At 38.5% G+C, this 18726-nt stretch overlaps 3 protein-coding genes across 3 annotated transcripts; all 3 read right to left on the bottom strand.

Moving 5' to 3' along the window:
• Positions 1-659: 659 nt before the first annotated feature.
• Positions 660-3287, bottom strand: theg (theg spermatid protein). The gene is made up of 6 exons (XM_039786693.1): positions 3200-3287; positions 3062-3123; positions 2906-2963; positions 1842-1968; positions 1041-1200; positions 660-945 (listed from the first exon to the last, which is right to left on the bottom strand). The coding sequence occupies exons 1-6, from the start codon at positions 3259-3261 to the stop codon at positions 704-706; spliced, it is 711 nt and encodes a 236-aa protein (XP_039642627.1). The 5' UTR covers positions 3262-3287; the 3' UTR covers positions 660-703.
• Positions 3288-5236: 1949 nt separating this feature from the next.
• shda (Src homology 2 domain containing transforming protein D, a) lies at positions 5237-11718 on the bottom strand. The gene is made up of 8 exons (XM_039786776.1): positions 11496-11718; positions 10411-10660; positions 10133-10234; positions 9788-9950; positions 9414-9671; positions 9131-9305; positions 8330-8449; positions 5237-6378 (listed from the first exon to the last, which is right to left on the bottom strand). Exons 2-8 carry the CDS (start codon positions 10654-10656, stop codon positions 6192-6194), a joined length of 1251 nt encoding a protein of 416 aa, XP_039642710.1. The 5' UTR covers positions 10657-10660; positions 11496-11718; the 3' UTR covers positions 5237-6191.
• A 1631-nt stretch (positions 11719-13349) lies between these two features.
• Positions 13350-17928, bottom strand: yju2 (YJU2 splicing factor homolog). The gene is made up of 8 exons (XM_039787074.1): positions 17775-17928; positions 16616-16716; positions 15824-15968; positions 15536-15670; positions 15271-15452; positions 14873-15026; positions 13768-13939; positions 13350-13545 (listed from the first exon to the last, which is right to left on the bottom strand). Exons 1-8 carry the CDS (start codon positions 17796-17798, stop codon positions 13424-13426), a joined length of 1035 nt encoding a protein of 344 aa, XP_039643008.1. The 5' UTR covers positions 17799-17928; the 3' UTR covers positions 13350-13423.
• Positions 17929-18726: the final 798 nt, after the last annotated feature.

Raw genomic sequence — 18726 nt, 5'->3', positions numbered from 1 at the left:
TGAGAATACATCTATAAAATAAGGACATATATGTTTCACTTTCTCTACTTTCAGTGCTGGGTTGCAATGCACACAGTTTAGACAACATCTCAAATGAGATTCACCCATTGATTAATCTGGATTAAGGATCATGTTACCAAAACTATTTTCAAAGGGTATTAACCGTCCTTTTATGTTATGGTTCATCTAGCCTTTTAAAATACAGCCAATTATTTCAGCATTTCTCTGCAGAGCTGACTCATTGACTCTCTGCCTGGTGTTAATAAGAACAACAATTAAAAAGTGAAGGATATGTGCTGCATGATGTGTGTTGAAGGATGTCTCAAAGCAATTTTAACTACAGTGAACAACACCTCCCCCTGTTCGTTTGATTTTTCATAATCTAACTGTGACTTCCTACAGTTAGGCAGGTTGTCTTTTTCATAATTTTGTAATAGCACTGCACACTGGAAATTAAAAATGTTGATTGATGCCCAAAACCAGTGCTACTCCAACCAACTTCAGTTTTATCCTTAAATGTTGCAGAACTAGAGATCATAGTTTTCAGTGAATCCATACAGGATGCTGCTGTACTGTTCTACCCATGTGTATATTTGTGTAACTGAGCAAATAAGAGGCCTTTGTCACAATTTTAGAACATATTTATCACAATAAGGAAAAGGAGAACAATCAACACTTCTCAGGGGACTTGACCTCATCCCTCCTAGTTTGAGCTACATTTGCGAGGCAGAGGCAGACAGAGCTGTTGTATCCGAGGCGACGGGCTAGCAGACCGGGCTGCCCGGCTAACTATGTAAGGGTCGTATCCCTCAAACAGAGCCTTCCTCTCTTTGGGACTGGACAACTCATGAAGTCTCGGGCTGGCTACGTAGTTCAACGCTGCTCTGGAGACGGGCCGGCACACCGAGCGCTCTCCTTCAAACTTGGGGTGGTCAGACTTAGGGGCTGAGGAGATAAAAGTAATCATGTCAAATGCAATATTAAAAATGCCACAATAAAGCACAATTTTATCAGATTGGATGATGCAAAAACAGACGTACAAGCAAGTAGCTCTATGTGTGCCGAGGCTTTGCAGGGTATGTGGGTCATGGGTACAGGTTTAGATTTGGGGCCAGAACCCTCTAGAACCAGTCTTCTTTTTGGTTGGGCAAGCTGGCAAATTCGTGAAGTGGCGACTGCCGTCTGCGCCACTCTGTTCAACTGCAATCACATTTCAGGCCATGGATTATATTATATCAAACGCACACAAAAAGCATCAGTATCAGACATGAGCTCTGAGACATCAAACTAAATCAAATGGGTAAATTAAAAAAATATCAGTGGAATTCTCCCTCTGGTGACTAATGTTGTTCAGCGATATAGATAACAGCAAATCATGAATTATAACTTATCAGACTTATACAGCACTAAGGGAACAATGGATGTTACCCTGTGCGGGATCAATATCTTATCCTATCTTATCTACTTGGACTCATACTGTGTACACCATGTGTTAATGCTCAAGAGATAGAGATTATCCTCAAAGTTGAAGTTGCAGTTTTTGTTTTTAAGGCAGATAGATATCTGGAAGTTAAATGTAAAGCTTTTAAGATGTATTTATTGCCACTTTACCTGAAAACAAGCTTATAGACAACAAAACAGCTCTTATATACAAAACCTAAGCCCCAATTAAAAACACACGAAGACAGACACAAAGACAACCCAACTGATTGGCATTACTAACACAGTTGGCTGTGGAGTTTAATAGACATATTCATGGCATACGTCGAAAGCTGCAGCTACCTGGTGATCTACCACATATACACAGCAGTTTCTCAGGAAATGATTTGCGTGTTACTCACAGGAGCAAGCAGTAGGCGGTCTGGCTGCCAGCCAACTGCAGGGGCCCGTGGTTGAGCCAGACTACACAGCCGATTGGAGGGGACCGCCTTGAGAGCCCATTCACTCACCTCCCACACTGGAGAAATTCTGGGGAAGGACAAAAAGATGGGTAGAGGAAATAGAGGACAAGAAAGAAGAGGAAGAGGGTAAATGAGAGCATGAATGACAAACGAAACAGAAAATGATAAAGAGTAACATTAGAGGAGAAAGGAAATAAAAAGAGGAAGATGAGCAAAGAGAAAGAAAGGAAGGATGATAAAAGCAAAAGATACAACAAGATGATAAAAAGTAGAGCCAGAAGGAGATGAGTTTTGGCAGATCTTAAAGGATCCCTGTAACATTATCTTGTCAAAAACTTAAGGCATAACAAACAAGCTGAGTGTACCTCTTGTCTCATAAAACCTTCCTTAAGCTAAGGTGATTTAAATACTTTTGCCAGCAGCATTGTTGTGTTTCTTGGCACTTGTAGATCAGTGGAAACCATTGCCAGGAATGTGTATTAGATTGCACATGTACAAGAACAAACAAGAAGGGGACCTGCTCATAAGTACACCACTCTATAGCACTATTAATGGGCGAAACTCCGCAAGGTTCCTTTTAATGAGCTTTTCTTTGGTTTGGCTTGTTGACATCAACAACATAATCTACATTTCCATAGCACTAATTCTATGAGCACAACAGAGTCACCTTATACTCATTGCAGTATAGTATATACATGTTATATACAGATGTGTGTATATATATATATATATATATATATATATATATATATATATATATATATATATATTGATGTTTTTTTCACATTAAAAGCCTATCTATAATGGGAAAGCTGCCAGACTTAAATGTGAAAAAAACAGCGATGGCTGTAGAAATGGACTTAATACTGAATTTATCAAAACAAAAAGGTAAAAATGGAGGAAGTTATAAAGTTAAAGGCAAAAGAAACAAAAAACTAAATTGTGGTTATTTAGTCACTAGTAGTATTATGCATTTGTAATAACAGAACACTTATTATATTTACGTGACTTGAGCGTAGAACTTTTTACTTCTACATAGCTCCGACCAGCGAGGGGTTAACTCTGCAGAGAAAAAAATGATGCATAGCATCACAAAAAAGCAGCACAGGGCAGGTTTGTAAGTAGAAGAAAACAGAGGAGAGAGAAAGTGAGAGATGTACCAGTTGTGGTGGTGGATCCAGTCTTCTCTGGTGGCAGCTGATCCAGCCAGTAAACAGAACGACTGGAAGATAAAACAAAGAAGCCTCATCAGAGAAAGATGGAGACATAGAGAGACAGAGGGGTTCAGTAAAGCCTACCGGTCTGGATATCTGAGTCGGTTGGGTTTGGGCTGAGCGAGCATCTGCGTCAGTGTTGCCATGGAAACAGTTGAAGCTGATGTGGGATACAGAGCATATTGCTGCTAAAATTGATCAACTATCACATTGTCATCTACTTTCACAAACCACAAGAAACAGAAACTTTTGTTACATATAGTGTGTGCTGTGCACTAAAAGAAATCAATGCAGCTGGCTTAGGCTACTTTACAAGTTTTAGAATAGGATGATAGTCTGTCATTTCAGTATATAAGTTTCCATTGAAGCTTTCAGAATGGACCTATAGTAGGCTGGGACATCTTGTCTAGCAATCATATTACATATTTACATAGTACATTATCTTTAATTATTTAAATGTCAGAGGAGTACAGTAGATTTGATTTCTTAAGGTGGTTGCATCTTCTTTGTGGAAAAACCCATATCAGACACAAACTATTATCCAAAGCAGAATATTTGTTTTAGTAACATATCTTTTGAAGATTATTTTTTGGGCTTTTATTTGAAAAAAATAGCTGGAGAGGAAAGGGGACGACAGAGAAAGGGGAGGACATGCAGCAAAGTGCCTCGGGTCGGACTCAAACCTGGCCCACTGCGGTAAGGACTGAGCCTTAGTATATACTTTAGTCCTTAGACAGTCTTTGACTTATACATATCTTTAATCAAAATAAATAAAATTCAAAAATTCTAAACATAAGCTAGTTTCAACCAGGCTCTAAAAATGTGAGAATGTGCTAATTTTCTCTGGTTTATGTCAGTGTGAATTAAATGTTTGGGTTTTGGACTGTTGGACAGATAAAACAAGCTATTTAAACAAGAAACCAAATGTGATAGGCATTTTAACTACTTCCTGTCATTTCATAAACAATAAAAAAAAACAATGGATTCATTTACAGTTAAAATAACACTGAACATACAAAACAACAAATAATTGTTTATATTAAACTTATAAATGTTACTCTTTCTGTTATCTTAGCTACAATAATGTTTACCTGTACAGTACCTCGCTCTCTCGTGGTGACACGACAACTGCTGGTTGCTAGGGGATCAGATGACGTGGTGGGGTACAGTCTACCAAAGATCGTCTATGGACAGGGCGAGTCAAGATGTTCAACTTTGCCTCCCCTCGGTGCAGTCAGGTATTTGCCACTTAATCACTTAACTTTAATATAGTCATTCATTCAACCTTTGCATGCAGAACAAATCAAAACTTTAGACAAATATGAAAACTTACAAAAGAGAGATGGTAAGGTAGGGCATTAAATGAGCAATAGGCCTACATAAGAAATAAATATGATTTGTAACAACAGTGGCCTCATTAACCTTCAAGATTTACACTTATATTATCACTGTTTACCACTAGTTTAATATGGATTTTAATTACTGTTATACTTTGCTTTTACTGTAAAGTACTTTGTTTTGAAAAGTGCCATTTCATGTATAGTCAAACGTGGACGCAATTCAAAAAGGCACATAATTCAGGTGATTCAACTTTCCTACTTCCATCAAATTGCATTCTAAATGTAACTCCTAAATGTGTTAAAATCGTAAATAAAGAAAATAAACCAAAGGTAGTTTCCATCAATCCCAACTTACAAAAGAAATACAAAAAGCAGAGATTTTATCTATAACAGACAATATCCTTCTGTCGCTGTAAATATATAATAAACATTTTCAGCCAGGGTCTTGACTAGTTGTTGTTACATTCATTTTTCATTCTAGGCCATACAAGAGAGCTGGATGATATGGACATGTTCAAGCTGAGGAGATACACTTCAGCTGCCTTGCCTCATTAATCCCAAACTGCAGTTAAAAGAGAAGCACATTTAACTTACCTCACCTTTACTTCAGTTCAGGAAAAAATACAAATAAAGAATCTAAAATATTGAATTTGGGCACAACAATCTATTTATATGACATGCATTATGAAGCCCAATATGTGTTTTAAAAATTCCTGTTTCACAATCATTCATTTTAAATTTACAGACCGAGTCAATGCAAAATCAAATGACACAGAGACTATTTAAAAACAGACAACACCTTTATTTTCAACAGACATTTCAAAATCGTATAAAACAGCACAGTAAATAATCTACCAAAGCTCCTTTAATAGTCATAATCACAAAGCCACAAGCTTTCAATATAATACTGTAGTAATTATTCTATAAACTAGTTTTGCAGGATTCTGCTACTGTGTGAAGTTAGCAAGCCATGTCTGCCGGACATTATAGTGTCGCTTTGTACTGTTCAAACATATCATGAACTCAGGAGAACACTGCAGGGCACGCAGTTATATAACATTCACAGGCCAGGGTTAAATATGTATTGTTTGGTTGATATTGTAACTAAAACGTAAAGGACAGTAACTGTTTTTTTAACAGCATTTTCTACTGTCAATATCTAGTTTAAATCCTGATGCCTATATCCATAACTTTGTTTACCTTAAAATACTTGCTGCCTTGGCTGAAAACAAAACCTAGATGATTGGCATAGACCAAGAGAAAACACCACTATTATCCTTTAAGTGACCTGGCAGCACAGTATATCTTTGCTCGACAGTAAAAGAGAAAAATCTCCATGCAATATTCTGTAGATTCTACTGTCTCAAGACATGAGTTTGTCTTTTTTTTTTTTTTTTTTTTTTTTTTTAAATCTTTGATCTAAATGTACTCAGCTACCAATCATTATATCAATGATTGCTGATTTTCAGTGGTATTAAAATAAGGGGATTTCAGTGACAACACCAGTTCACAGGCAAATACTCATGAGGCACTGAGCTCTCTTATTAAGATGCCAGCGTAGTTACTGGGGTTATGGTAAATGGAAAAGATAGCACCAAATAGTCCAATCTCTTGTGGGCAGTGCAGGTAGAATGGCGATGAAAAGGCATGTAGGAAAATAGGAAGGAAATAGGTAAATATTGAGTATATATTGTATTCAGTAGCACTAGGAGAAAGAGTATGCAAGGGTGTCAGTGTCAGAGGGTCTGCACTATGACAGGATACAGTAGGGACATATGTTCAGCTCCTCTGATAGGCAGCTTGTGTGTGGTGTAGTAGTGGATGACCTCGGGGATGGTGGAGAAGGGAGGGCTGTTCTCCCCGAGCACGTAACGCCCATCTGCAGACTGAGTGAACTTCATGTGCATGAAGCCCTTACAGCTCCTGACAGAGAGAGAAGGGAAGATTCGCATCAGGACAAAAATGCCCTGGTATCCTGCCAAGAAATGTTCCAATGAGTGAGTAACCCCATCTGGAAGAAAACTGACAAGTTCTGTTTCTGAAAACAATTAGGGCAATGCACAATTACTGGGAATAGATGCGGGGAAATGATGAAGGATGGTACAATACATTTGTATAAACTCTGTCTTTATCACTGAAACAAACCTACGGTCTGTACTCCGTACTACGAAGAAAGATTTGGGGTAAGTAAGGTAACTTCAGGGTTAACCCTGGGTTTTTACCGGGTTAAATCACCATGGTAATTTATGCTGAACAGCTAACCTGCTCTGGAGCCGGTAATGTTCAAGATAACAGATCAACCTGCCTACTACCAATCAATTCTCTTTGAAAAAAGCATCACCATTCATAGAAGATCCTGAGATTGTGAGAGGGGAGGGCAGAGATATATATATTATATATATATATATTTTATTTATTATATATTATATATATTATTATATATTATATTATATATATATATATATATATATATATATATATATATATATATATATATTAAACAGGTGGTCCTAGTACCACATGATTAGCTCTGTACCGGAGCAAGTGTCATTCGCTAAAGAAGCTGTGGGATCCGGTTGAAAGCTCCAGAAAAAGCAAAGTAAGTGGACCTTGCATTTAGAATATCGTTTCCCCAAGGTTGACAATGCATCTCCACGCTAATGTTTTGAATTGACTGGACAATACTGCATTGGCTTTCATAAATAAAGCGTTATCTGAGGCAATAGGACGTGCGTTTTTTGCAATCCTCAAACAATTTGAAAACAGGTGATTTACAAACAATTTGATTTTGATTGTAGTCTATTTCAATGCATCTCCACTGTGTTTCCACTTGTCAGCGGCCTCTTATGTTACATGTTTTTATTTGATGTATCTGCTCTACCAGCAGCAGCACTTTCCTCCCTGCTCCAGATTGTTTTCATTTTAGCCAATTTTGTGTAATTTCATCAATATTTATATCATTGGTAGCCTGTTGTTAATAGCTACTGGAGACTTTAAAGATTTGATTAGCTATGTAGTTTATTACATGTATGCTCAGATTGATGAATTTGTCTTATTCCTCACTTTAAGGTAACATTATTACTGCTACATTGGCTCTTCAGAGGATTCTTAAGTGTAATTATGAGAATTTTATTAAATGTGGACCCTGGACTAAAAATGAATCCACAAAGATCTTGGAAACATCTTGTGTTGATGATCTACAATTGTCATTTTTGTGATATTAAACATTAGCCAAATGCATTCATTGACACTGCTTGAATTATTGCTATATTGTTTGATTATTTACTTGACTTATAGTTGGCTACACACAAGAGATTTCTGTTGGGTTCAATCCAAACAAGTTACTGTTCCACCACTCATTGCTTCAAATGAGTACAGATGTGATGTTGGCAATTCCTGCATTCATGCTGATTACTTATATGTGATACAAACACACATGCAGAGAAGAGAGGGGGGCAACACAGATAAACGCGACTGGGTGGGAAGAGAGGTAATTTGAAAATGGCGAACAATTAAAAGTTGCCTCAGGTCTCAAGTCTGAGAAGAAGCTCTTCCACCATCCACAGATCATAACAAAAAGTGGATCAGATCATTTTAGAAACAGCCCAGTACAGTGGGTGTAGAATTCCCCTTTAAAAGAGTGCAATGATGTTTCAAATTAAGACAGTATAAGGAGGATTTTATTTTGGATCCAGTACATCTTACAATAAAGCATAAAGAGAAAGTTGTTAAAAAAAAAACCCTGCTACAACTGGCACAGAGATGGGACAAGCCCAGAATGTGCAGTAAATAACTCTTAAAAAAACAAATGTGGGACAATAATGATTTGAATCTGAAATGCGTCTGGAGTCAGAGTGTGAGCAGGAGTGTCTACCTGAGCGAGAGCGAGTAGTTGTTCCGGCAGGTCTGGCTGTTCCTCACCAGGTAGGAGCTCTCCTTGCACAGAGTCAGTAGACTCTCTGCCTCCGAGCGGCTCAGGGCTCCATGGTACCACCTGCAGGGAACCAGGATGAAACATGACAACAGAAGAGTTTACTTAAATCCATGTGGTAAATCATGGGACTATCATTTTCTTTACTCTGTCTCGAACCATAGTTACTTCTTTACTCTACTAATACTGCTAAAATGGCAGACTGGCCTTTGCATGTTGCTGTTCGGGGGAGTGAATGTGGTGATTAGTGTATACATAGAAATTATGTACATTCCCTCTATAATGCAACTGTTTTGTCTGAAACAGATGTCCTTGCAAAAGTCAGCTTCCACAAACAGCTCAACAGCTAACAATGTATGTTAACAATAAATTAATATGATATAGTAGCCTAAATGTTAGCTGCTTTTATTTAACCCGTCAGATTTTTAAGCAAAAGCACAAGGGTTCATTGTAAGCCAGGGGACATTTACTTAGAAATACAAGATTAAAGCTAGTGTGTAGTTTCTGTCGCCCCCATGAGGAATTCTAAGTAATGACAACTAAAATGTCAGCGTGTCCACATGATACAAAGGCTTGTATCATGTGGACACAGAATTTAGTCACAGAATCTGAATTCATCAAGTTAGTCAGCAATGTGAAATTGAAAGTTTTTGTGCAAGGATGACGATTACAGCTAACCAATGAAATAAGAAAAAACATTTGAAACAGTGGCACCATCTTTTAACATTGCAGATGTCCACTTACACTTGTCTCTCCAGTGGAATAAATGGATCCACTCTCTCTCCAAGGAGAGGAAGAGTGTCACCAGCCAGACGGAGTGTAGTTGAGTCAGCTATGGTAGATGTAGTGCCAGTCTTGGTGAGCCTGGTCTGCTCCGTCTGGGCACGCGAGCGCTCCCTTTCTGCCCCTTCAAACTGAACTATGGCCAGACAGAAAGATACAGGAGGTTAGTTTTAAAAAACAAAAACAAAAAAAACACACACATTTAAGACATATTTTAAATGTTCAGCTTAGATTGCCAGTTTACCTGCTAGAGCTTTAGAGATGTTGTCCTTCTTCCATTCCCAGGGCTGGTCATATTCATCAGCTGGCCTCTCATCATCCTGAGGCAGCCTGCTCTCCCTGCTGTCTGTCTGGGCAAGTCCACCCTCAACCCTCTGAATTAGTTGTTGTGCTGCTGGAGCAGCTCGGTGGTGGTGGCGAACCCTTTCCTCATATGGGTTATCGTATAATTGGCCACCATTTCCACTCCCAGACCGGTTAGTCATCATGCTGTGCTGCAGCTCTGCACAGTAAACAGAGCAGGCAAACAGTGTGACTGTGTTGATCAACATTTGCCGAAAATTGAAAATAGAAGCCAGAAAACTTAAATTTGGGAGAGAAAAAGATCTAATAACAAACCTGAGATAATCCGCTGGGCCTCAAATGGCTCCATGTAGCTGCAGCAGTCTGTAGGTGCAGATTTGGGCTCCCAGTTTGGTCTGCCTATTGGGTTTGGACGGACATCAAATGGATCAGAGTAGTCTGTGTCAGCGTCCAACGCTGCTGGGGCAGAGGGAACCACCTTGGTAGGGAAAGAGAGAAACAAAGAGCATCTCACAGATGAGTAAGCTGGAAATATAGCTTTGTGTGTATGTGTGTGCCAGAGAAGTAAGCGAATGAGATAAAGACAAAGCAAAGGATGGAGGGAATAGGGGAGAAAAGCCAAAGGAAAATAAAGCAGAACACAAATAAAACAGTCCTTACAGGTTCCTCTTGGACAGTCACAGGACTCAGGGGAACTTTACAGCAGCCAAACTCCTGAGAGTCCACTTTAATAAGTCTGTGCTTTGGAGACAACACTTTTACCTGGAACACAACATATGTAAACACAACTTTAAATGTTCAAGAATTACCTTACTCAATGTCAAAGGGAGATCTAGGAGAAAAGATACATATGTTTATCTAACAAGACACTGCACATGCATACAATAAAAAAACAACATCTAATCACATAGATGATTGTAAAAACATGCATGGCATACCTCCACACCATTAGGCAGCACTGAACCAAATTCAGGGAAAGAGGGAAGGCTCACTGTGGCACTACAGGGGCTGAAACCACCATTCTGATGCTCCTTATCAGAGTGTTGATAAGGGTCCTCGAAATCTAGTTCCTTCTGAGCTCTGTAGGCCCTCAAAATCTCACTCTCACTGTAATCTGGCCTCGGGGGCTGTGGGGGGTCACGCCTGGTGCCAAGGTTTAGGTAGTCCTTTAGCCACTTTGCCATGGATCTGGGAATGAAGTGGCAACAGTTTACAATAATCTAACACATATTTCCCATTGGGGGATCAATACAATCGTATACAAGCCAAACATCAGCTTAACAAATGTAATTTTTTGGGATATTATAAATTGGACACCTGAGTTGTTGTTGTTTTTTACATTAACTATAATGATAAATGACCACAATGTGTCAGGTCTTGCATCAGGGCCATACAAGACATACTGGTTGACCTAATTGCTAATTGAAGTGTATGGCCCAATAAAGTTGCTACCGCATGTACTGAGAAAAAATAACTCAATAGCAAACGGAAATCATGAAGGTTTTGTTTACTTTAGCATAGCTACATGAAATTGGCTGCAGTTGTTAAGTTAGCTAAATCCCCGAATAACTGACCATGCTCTGGGGAATAAAAGGTGTTGGCATCAATCAACAGGTCGGCAGGGTTAACATTGATGAAGTGAAGCACAGAGAGTGGACTTTGATAACAAAGGTCAACGCTATCCAGCTTGCTAAATCAGCAAATCACAGCAACCATTGACAATAGCTAACGTTAGTTAGCTAGCATCGGGGGTAAATTAGGGGGTTTAAATCAATCCATTATTAACAGTAGATTAAGGACAGAATGTCCGTAAAAAATACCAACACCAAGCTAAATACTAGGTAGACAAATACTGCTGTTGTGTTTTGTATTATAAAAAAGTAACGTTAAAGGGTTAAAGTAATGTGAGTCACCGCTCTGTAAATTTGCCAAAGCAAAGTTAGCTAAGTTAGCTGGATAGCAGCTAACGTCGAACCGTTAGCTAGCTAACTAACTGCAGACATTACATTCTTTTTACGCTCACCCTCTTTCTTTGCATTGACGGCTTGCCGTTCCCGTTGTGTCTTTCTGTTTTACATCCGGCGTTTTGTTTTTAACGTTATCAGGCCTAAAAATAAAACATTGTTATCCGTGAAATCCTTCCTGCTTCTGAGCCAAGCAGGTCAGTCAGCTAATGCTAGCTGGACCAGACGAGACCTGTGCAGACCGTGCAGACACAACACTCAGACTGGCACGGCGGACTGGTTAAAGGGGAATAGTATAGTGAGATATTTTTAGTTGGTCGACATTAAAGCAAATACAGTCATTTGTCTCACATATGCAGTTCCAGTAATACTTGTGTAGTATCAAAATCAAATATGAATATTTTTTTTTTCACCAGCTCTGTCTTTTTGTGGTCAAAGCTGGGATATATTTCCAATATCAAATGCCACGTTTTAACTCATCTTAAGATATTTTAAGCAAGAGAGCCTCCGACAACAGGAAAAGACAAGATAGGGTTAATACATGTTAATGTAAAATAATTAATAAAAAATTAGAACATCAGCTACTTGCCAACAAAGCGAACTCAATGTGCTGATGAGGACTGGGCAATATGATCGATGCTCAAAAGCAAGTTAGTGGACACTGAATTGAGATGGTGTTAGTCACCTGCTGTTTCCAACTTTAAAGATCAACAAAAAAACTATAATATTAAGTTAACCCAAATCTTAGATATCGTGATATCAATATTACTGTACATAAATACAAGTACATCTCCCAGCGCTAATACAAATCAGATATCACATGAAATGCGTCCCTGCCCTATAAATTATGAAATCACATTAAACTGTACAAACAAATACATACATAACAATGAACTAAGTGAAATATCATGGCAGGTTAGTAGTTAAGACTTGCTTATATTTTTGCTTTTCTGATCTACATAAAAGTCATGTCTTTATGGGCAGACATTGGGCAGTATAGAAGTAGAAAAACTAAATGTTCTGATCCCACATTACCATTTTTAAAGATCCCATGGCATGAAAATGTCACTTTGAGTTTTTTTTAACATTAATAGTTCCCCCAGCCTGACTATGGTCCCCCAGTGGCTAGAAATGGCGATAGGTGTAAACGGAGCCCTGGGTATCCTGCTCTGCCTTTGAGAAAATGAAAGCTCAGATGGGCCAATCTGTTATCTTCCCTTTATGACGTCATAAGGGGAAAGGTTACTTCCCCTTTCTCTGCTTTGCCTCACAGAGAATTTGGCCCACCCATGAGAAAGAGAGACATCATGGCTTGCAAACAAGCGAAACATGGCAGTTTGTCAAGCCCCCCCTCTCCTCCTCAATAGCATTTAAAGCTGCAGACACAGAAATGGCACATCCTAAGGAAAGCTCATTGTGGGACTGGCTCTAGTGGCTGTAATTCTGCACCAAGGCTGAATTTTGGGAAAGAGACTTCAGATACAGTATTAGTGGACCACTAAGGCCTATATAAAAGCATCCAAAAAGCAGCATGTCATAGGACCTTTAAGATATTAAATGAAATATGTTGCAGGATGTCAAAGCATGTCAGGGACAAAGAGTTCAATTTAAAAAGATTTTAATAATCACTAAAATATACACCTGATATTTTCACAGGGCAAATGTGACTCACAAAAATTCAAACATTACCAGTTTTTTCTAGGTTAATTTCTCAGAAACAACAGGTCCATTAACTGGTGGATCAGCTAAGGAAGGTTATTTGTGTTTCACTGGGTTTCGACAGCAGACAATACAATTCCTGCTAATGACTGCCCACCAACACATTAGCTTATCACCAGTCTCTTTTTTATAGAAAGGCTTTCATAAGATACACCCACAAACTGGTTTACACATTACAAAAAAAGTCCATATCATTATATTCCTTTGTGCATCATTTATACAATTGGGTGTCAGTCACAAATCAAAAACCATCCCAAGGATCTTCTTCTCATTCGCTGTCATTGCTGTCGCTGTCTGAATATGCCCCCAGCAGGCTGAGAGATGATGACCCATTTTGTGTGGTAACAGGCCTTGAGGCATTCTTGGAGTCAGCTGTGGATGCCTTTGAATCTGTAAAACAAGATACACAATGATTGTGCCTTCCAAATCATGTGAAAACTTTTGGATTAAGGATGTGAACAAGCAGCAAAGTTAAATACATGTGTGCTCATAGGAACAAGAGGGACAAAGAAAATGTTTGTGAGGAAATAAATCCAAGAAATGTCTTTATATTTCAGACGAGTCAGGGTACACACGGTTTAATAAAAGCTGTATGAGATACTGATGTGTTACCCGTTTGTGAAGTGGGAGCAGCAGCTGCTGCCACTGGACTGGGTTTGATGAAAGCCGCCGCTGGTTTCTTTCGCACAACCAGGGATCCCAGGGCCCCTTTACTGCCCAGCGTCCCCACACTCCTCTCCCAGCTCTCCACCTTGGCCCTCTTCACTCCTCCAGCTGAGGTTCCCTGTGGAATCACAGCATGAGACAATTCCTGCTTTTTTAAAAGTTCTTCTGTTGAGTTTTTATTTTGCATTTGCATCTTTGTGACAGTGAACAATGCATGGGTGTAGGCCTGCATGATTAATGGTTATAAAATCGCGATCTCGATTCGCCCGTTTGCGATTTAATTATTAAATGTCTACGATTTCTTTTCTTTTAAAAAAAAAAGATTTATTTTGATAAGACAACTGAACACATGAAAGGCAAGCAGTTAAAGAATCATTCGTTCTGTTTTTGATACTGTACTTAAATTGGAAATTGACAAACTCAAGGAGTTCAGATAGAGCCTGTATCTGGGCCATATTTAGTTCAGTGTGTTATATGTCACTATTTTTGGTAGCCTACTGTACTTAAATCGCCAGTATGTACTTTATTTTCTTTATTCATTGAAGCCTCTATGTTTACAGGCTTGTGGTGATGCGCAATGTGCTATAGGTTCCAAAAAAATATATATATCTATGTTTGGTACTACCAATTTGTTTTGTTTTGCCATGGTTCATGTGTGCAATAAAGATTACACTTAGTGAGAAAAAAAATCGTGGCAGAGAATCGTGATATCAATTCTAAGCTAAAAAATCGTGATTCATATTTTCCCCTGATTCGTCACTCTTTTAAAGTCATATAAGAGTGGTATTAAGCAACAGTTTCTACTGCTGCTCGTTCATAATACAATGCTTTTTTGGGCATTGTTTGACTGTGGATTATTTTTAAATATTGCAGGAACAAGAAAGAGCAGCGAGAGAGCGAGCACAATGAGCTGTTAGGTGATTAATTGCAGACACAGGACTGAAATCTTGAGGATTATAACTTTAAATGGGGTGAAACAAACCGTGAAAAATATTTGCAAACGTCATTGCACTGCATAGGGGACACGGTTGAATGTGAGTGGCCTACTAACCTGTGCCTCTGGGGTTTTGACAGTGGTGAGGATGTCTGTTGGTTTGTCTGTGCTGGGTTTCCTTGACTGTGAGCTGCTGCTACTCTCCTCTTCCTTCTCTGAATCAGAGTCGGAGTCTCTGAGTCTTTTCACAAGGGCACGATCCAACATCTCTCTGTGAAACAATTCACATATATATTGTTTATATTGCTCAGAGTTCCCACTGATAATAAGAAGAACACATAACAAAACTCATTCAAACACATAGGCAGAGATCAAAGCACCTATGCATCTGTGGCATTCGTTATGTAGTCTTTAGATGGCCGTCAAGTGTCAAATAAGTTATTTTTTACTCAAATGTACACTTAAAAAGACCATTCTTTAACAACACATTGTCTATTTAAACCTTCCCCACTCACTTTGTCTCACGCTCATCCTCTTCTTTCTCCCTTTCCTTCTCTCTCTGCTCCATCTCTCTGTACCGGCCGATCATTCCCTCAAAGTCCACCAGAGCCTGCCTCTGGTTCAGCTCCTTCAGCTCCTGAAGGTTCTCCAGAACCTCCATCTCCATCTTGGAATCCTTTGTGCGGTTCTCCAATACCTGGTGGAGGAGTGGGAAATCATCAACTCTTGACTCCTATTGGCAATTACAATAATAACAGTAAATTACATTTAAACACTGACCTTCATGGGGTTGTTAAGTTCCTCTTCTTCCCTCTCCAGTTGGACTCTCTTCTCCGCCTCCTCAACCAGTTTCTCTGCCTGGAAGTTGCGCGTTGCACCGTGCTCCATTGCATAGTCTGTGTTCTCTGGGTCAGTCTATAGTCACAACAGGGGATAAGAAAGTGCGTAAAAAATAATTATTTCAGGAAATAGCAGACATCTCTATATTTACCTTTATTTTATTATTTGTGTTGTCTCATTTCAATAAATATCACAATGATAATCAGTGCATTCAATACTCTCACATACCTTAAACGTAATCTCAGCAAGACATCGAGTACATTTGATGTAGAAACGGAAGATCGGTAGTCCCATGTAAAGCTCATTCTGAACAGTCTCTTTGCGTGCATTGAACTTCTTCCCCTTGTAGATGTACTCGCCACATGTTTTACACCTGCAAACAACCAGAGCGGCAATGCTGATGGCACCACAGTCACAGGACCCATTTACAGAGGCCAGCAATTCCTTGTTGCTAATAGTTTAGCCCTGTTCGCTATAAATGCAACCAAAATCTCAACAGAAACTAGTTTCGCTTTCCAAGGCCTTAATATAAAGCCTTGCGTCCACGTTAGTATGGGATGGAAGTACAGCCAATTCAATAGATAGTCATCAGTAGCATAAAAAACAACCAGTTGCAACCCCCTTTCACTGTACTGCATTCTTAAAATTAAATTTAGAATTAGAGTCAGATCAATATATATCAGCATGGCCAATATTATTGACCAATGTTAGCTTATTACCAATATATAAGTACATGTTGTCTATGTTTGTGGTCATTTGGAAGTAGTGTTCCAATTATATAGTTTGTGCACTGGTACGTGAACAAGTTTATAATTGGTCACAATTCTTTTAGTACCACATTTAAGGAATCCTTATTAAAAAGGTGTGTTTATTTCAGAAAAAAACTCTCAAATACTTTAAGCTACTGGCACTTTGTCCTCATGTCCTGAGATCCTAAATGTAAAGGTGGGACAACTGCACTTTGCTGTTTATGTGAGCTGTGGGACAATAAAAGAAGGAACATTGATGAAACAGTTATACCTCATATTGAATGGAGCCATCAATCTGACCACATACTGACGATCTTTTGGGAGTTTAAGTTTTGGGATTTTGGATGGATCAAAATCCGGGGGGTAGTATTTCTGTGGAAGACAAAACACACGTCAGTAACTGAAAAGCCAGTGTCGTGCTAAGGTAGTGACCCTCTGATAGGAAGGGTTCCTCTTACCGCGGGAGCGTGCATGCATTGAGTTCACCTGGACTTACTCTTGCTACTCTTCGATTTCACCATAAGTAATTGAAAAATAGCAACATGTGGAGTATTGTTGTTTTATCAAATAGGTTTTGCAAAGTAACACATGGCTTATTTGTCAGAAATAAATGCTTTTATTCTTTGGTTAATTCATTGCACTGAAGTGAGAATGTAGAATTGTAATGGTTTAGATATTCGTACCAGATCATGCCTAATACCCTTGGTGAATATGGAGTAGTTTTGTTCTTTCCTAGCAAAAGTTACAGTGGGATTCACATTCACACAATGTAATTTAACATTCATTCAGACTGTATTTTCGGTCTGCAAAAAAATGTATGTCCCCTCTCTATAATCTGTAATTCACAGTCTCAACCCTACCATCAAGTATTTTATAAGACTTGTTTAAACCAGTAGTGGATTGCAACCATGTAGACTACATTTACCGTGCCTACACATCTGTAGGATACTACAGTTTGGTATTAGTACTTTTACCTGAGTAAAGGACCTGAATACTTCCTCCACCACAGTGTGAAACAATGTTTTTGAGTGTAATACATTTACTCAAGTACTGTACTTAACTGCAATTTTGAGGTAATTGCACTTGATTATTTCCATATTGTTACTTTATACGTTTACTCCACTAGGTTAGAGGTTCTCTCTCAGAGAGAAATATTGTACTTTTTACTACACTATATTTATTGAACTATGCCCCCAATGTGCCAAAGTCCTAGAAACGCCCCTGATGTAACAGTTACTTTAGATGTCGCAAATGAATAGATGAAACAAAACCAGAAACCCACCGTTCACTACGGAATTGTTATCATCGTTAATAACACCACAGTTAGCTTCAAAGCTAACGGTAGCTGGCTTGGTTTTCTTGCTCAGTCTTTAAGGCTAACTGTTTTGAACGTTGCTAAAAAAAAAGAGGCACGGTGTTCATATACTTACATTCAGGACTTTTCTTTCAGACATTGTTGCTTTTGCTGGAAACCCAACGTGGAGAATAAAACGTTGGAATAGTTAGCTTGAGAGCTATTTCCACAACACTACCAGCTGCTTGTTGGCTGCTGTATATTCTAACTAAACCGTTTGTACATTTCCGGTTGTTCCATTATTAGTTTCATCAAAGTGCGCTGCTGCCCCCTGCGGCAAGGGTGCCCATTTCTTTTTTTCTTCTTCCTGAAGGCATACAATACTACACAATACAGGAGGACAAGGATATAATCAGATAGAGACAATTACAGGGAAGTAAACATAAATAAATAAATAGAACCTTTTTTTAAACAAGTGTATTATTAAAAGTATTGGCATGTGAATTACATTTTATTTAAGTTAATTTTGATTTACAATGTCCTCCTCTCTGATAGATTTTCTGGAGGAGGGTTGACCATAGCACCACACCGTGGCCTAATATTGATCAATGGAACAAATTGCTCTAAGAGTTGCTGTGGAAAGCAATGGAATAATAAAAATAAACTATTTTGTTTATATTCTAAGAAGAGAAAAGAATCACATTGGAACTTGTATGTTTTTCTGTTTATTGAATTGGATTCCAACTAGCACCAGCAAACAGCTACTCTTTCTGAAAGAAAGAAAATGAATAAGGCAATTTCAAAGTATTATATAAATTCAACAAAAGAGACAGTAATATGACATGCATATATACATATACACATTTCAATTTCAATTTCAATTTTATTTATAGTATCAAATCATAACAGAGTTATCTCGAGACACTTTACAGATAGAGTAGGTCTAGACCACACTCTATAAATTCCAAAACCCCAACAATTACAGTAATTCCCTCAAGAGCAAGCATTAGCAGTGGCTATTGCGACAGTGGCGAGGAAAAACTCCCTTTTTCACATGTAAATACATATGTAAGCAAAACATTTTTGTC

This window comes from Perca fluviatilis, chromosome 20 (genome assembly GCF_010015445.1).
Source record: "Perca fluviatilis chromosome 20, GENO_Pfluv_1.0, whole genome shotgun sequence".
Taxonomy (NCBI): Eukaryota; Metazoa; Chordata; class Actinopteri; order Perciformes; family Percidae; genus Perca; species Perca fluviatilis.
This window is presented reverse-complemented; position numbering and strand designations above follow the sequence as displayed.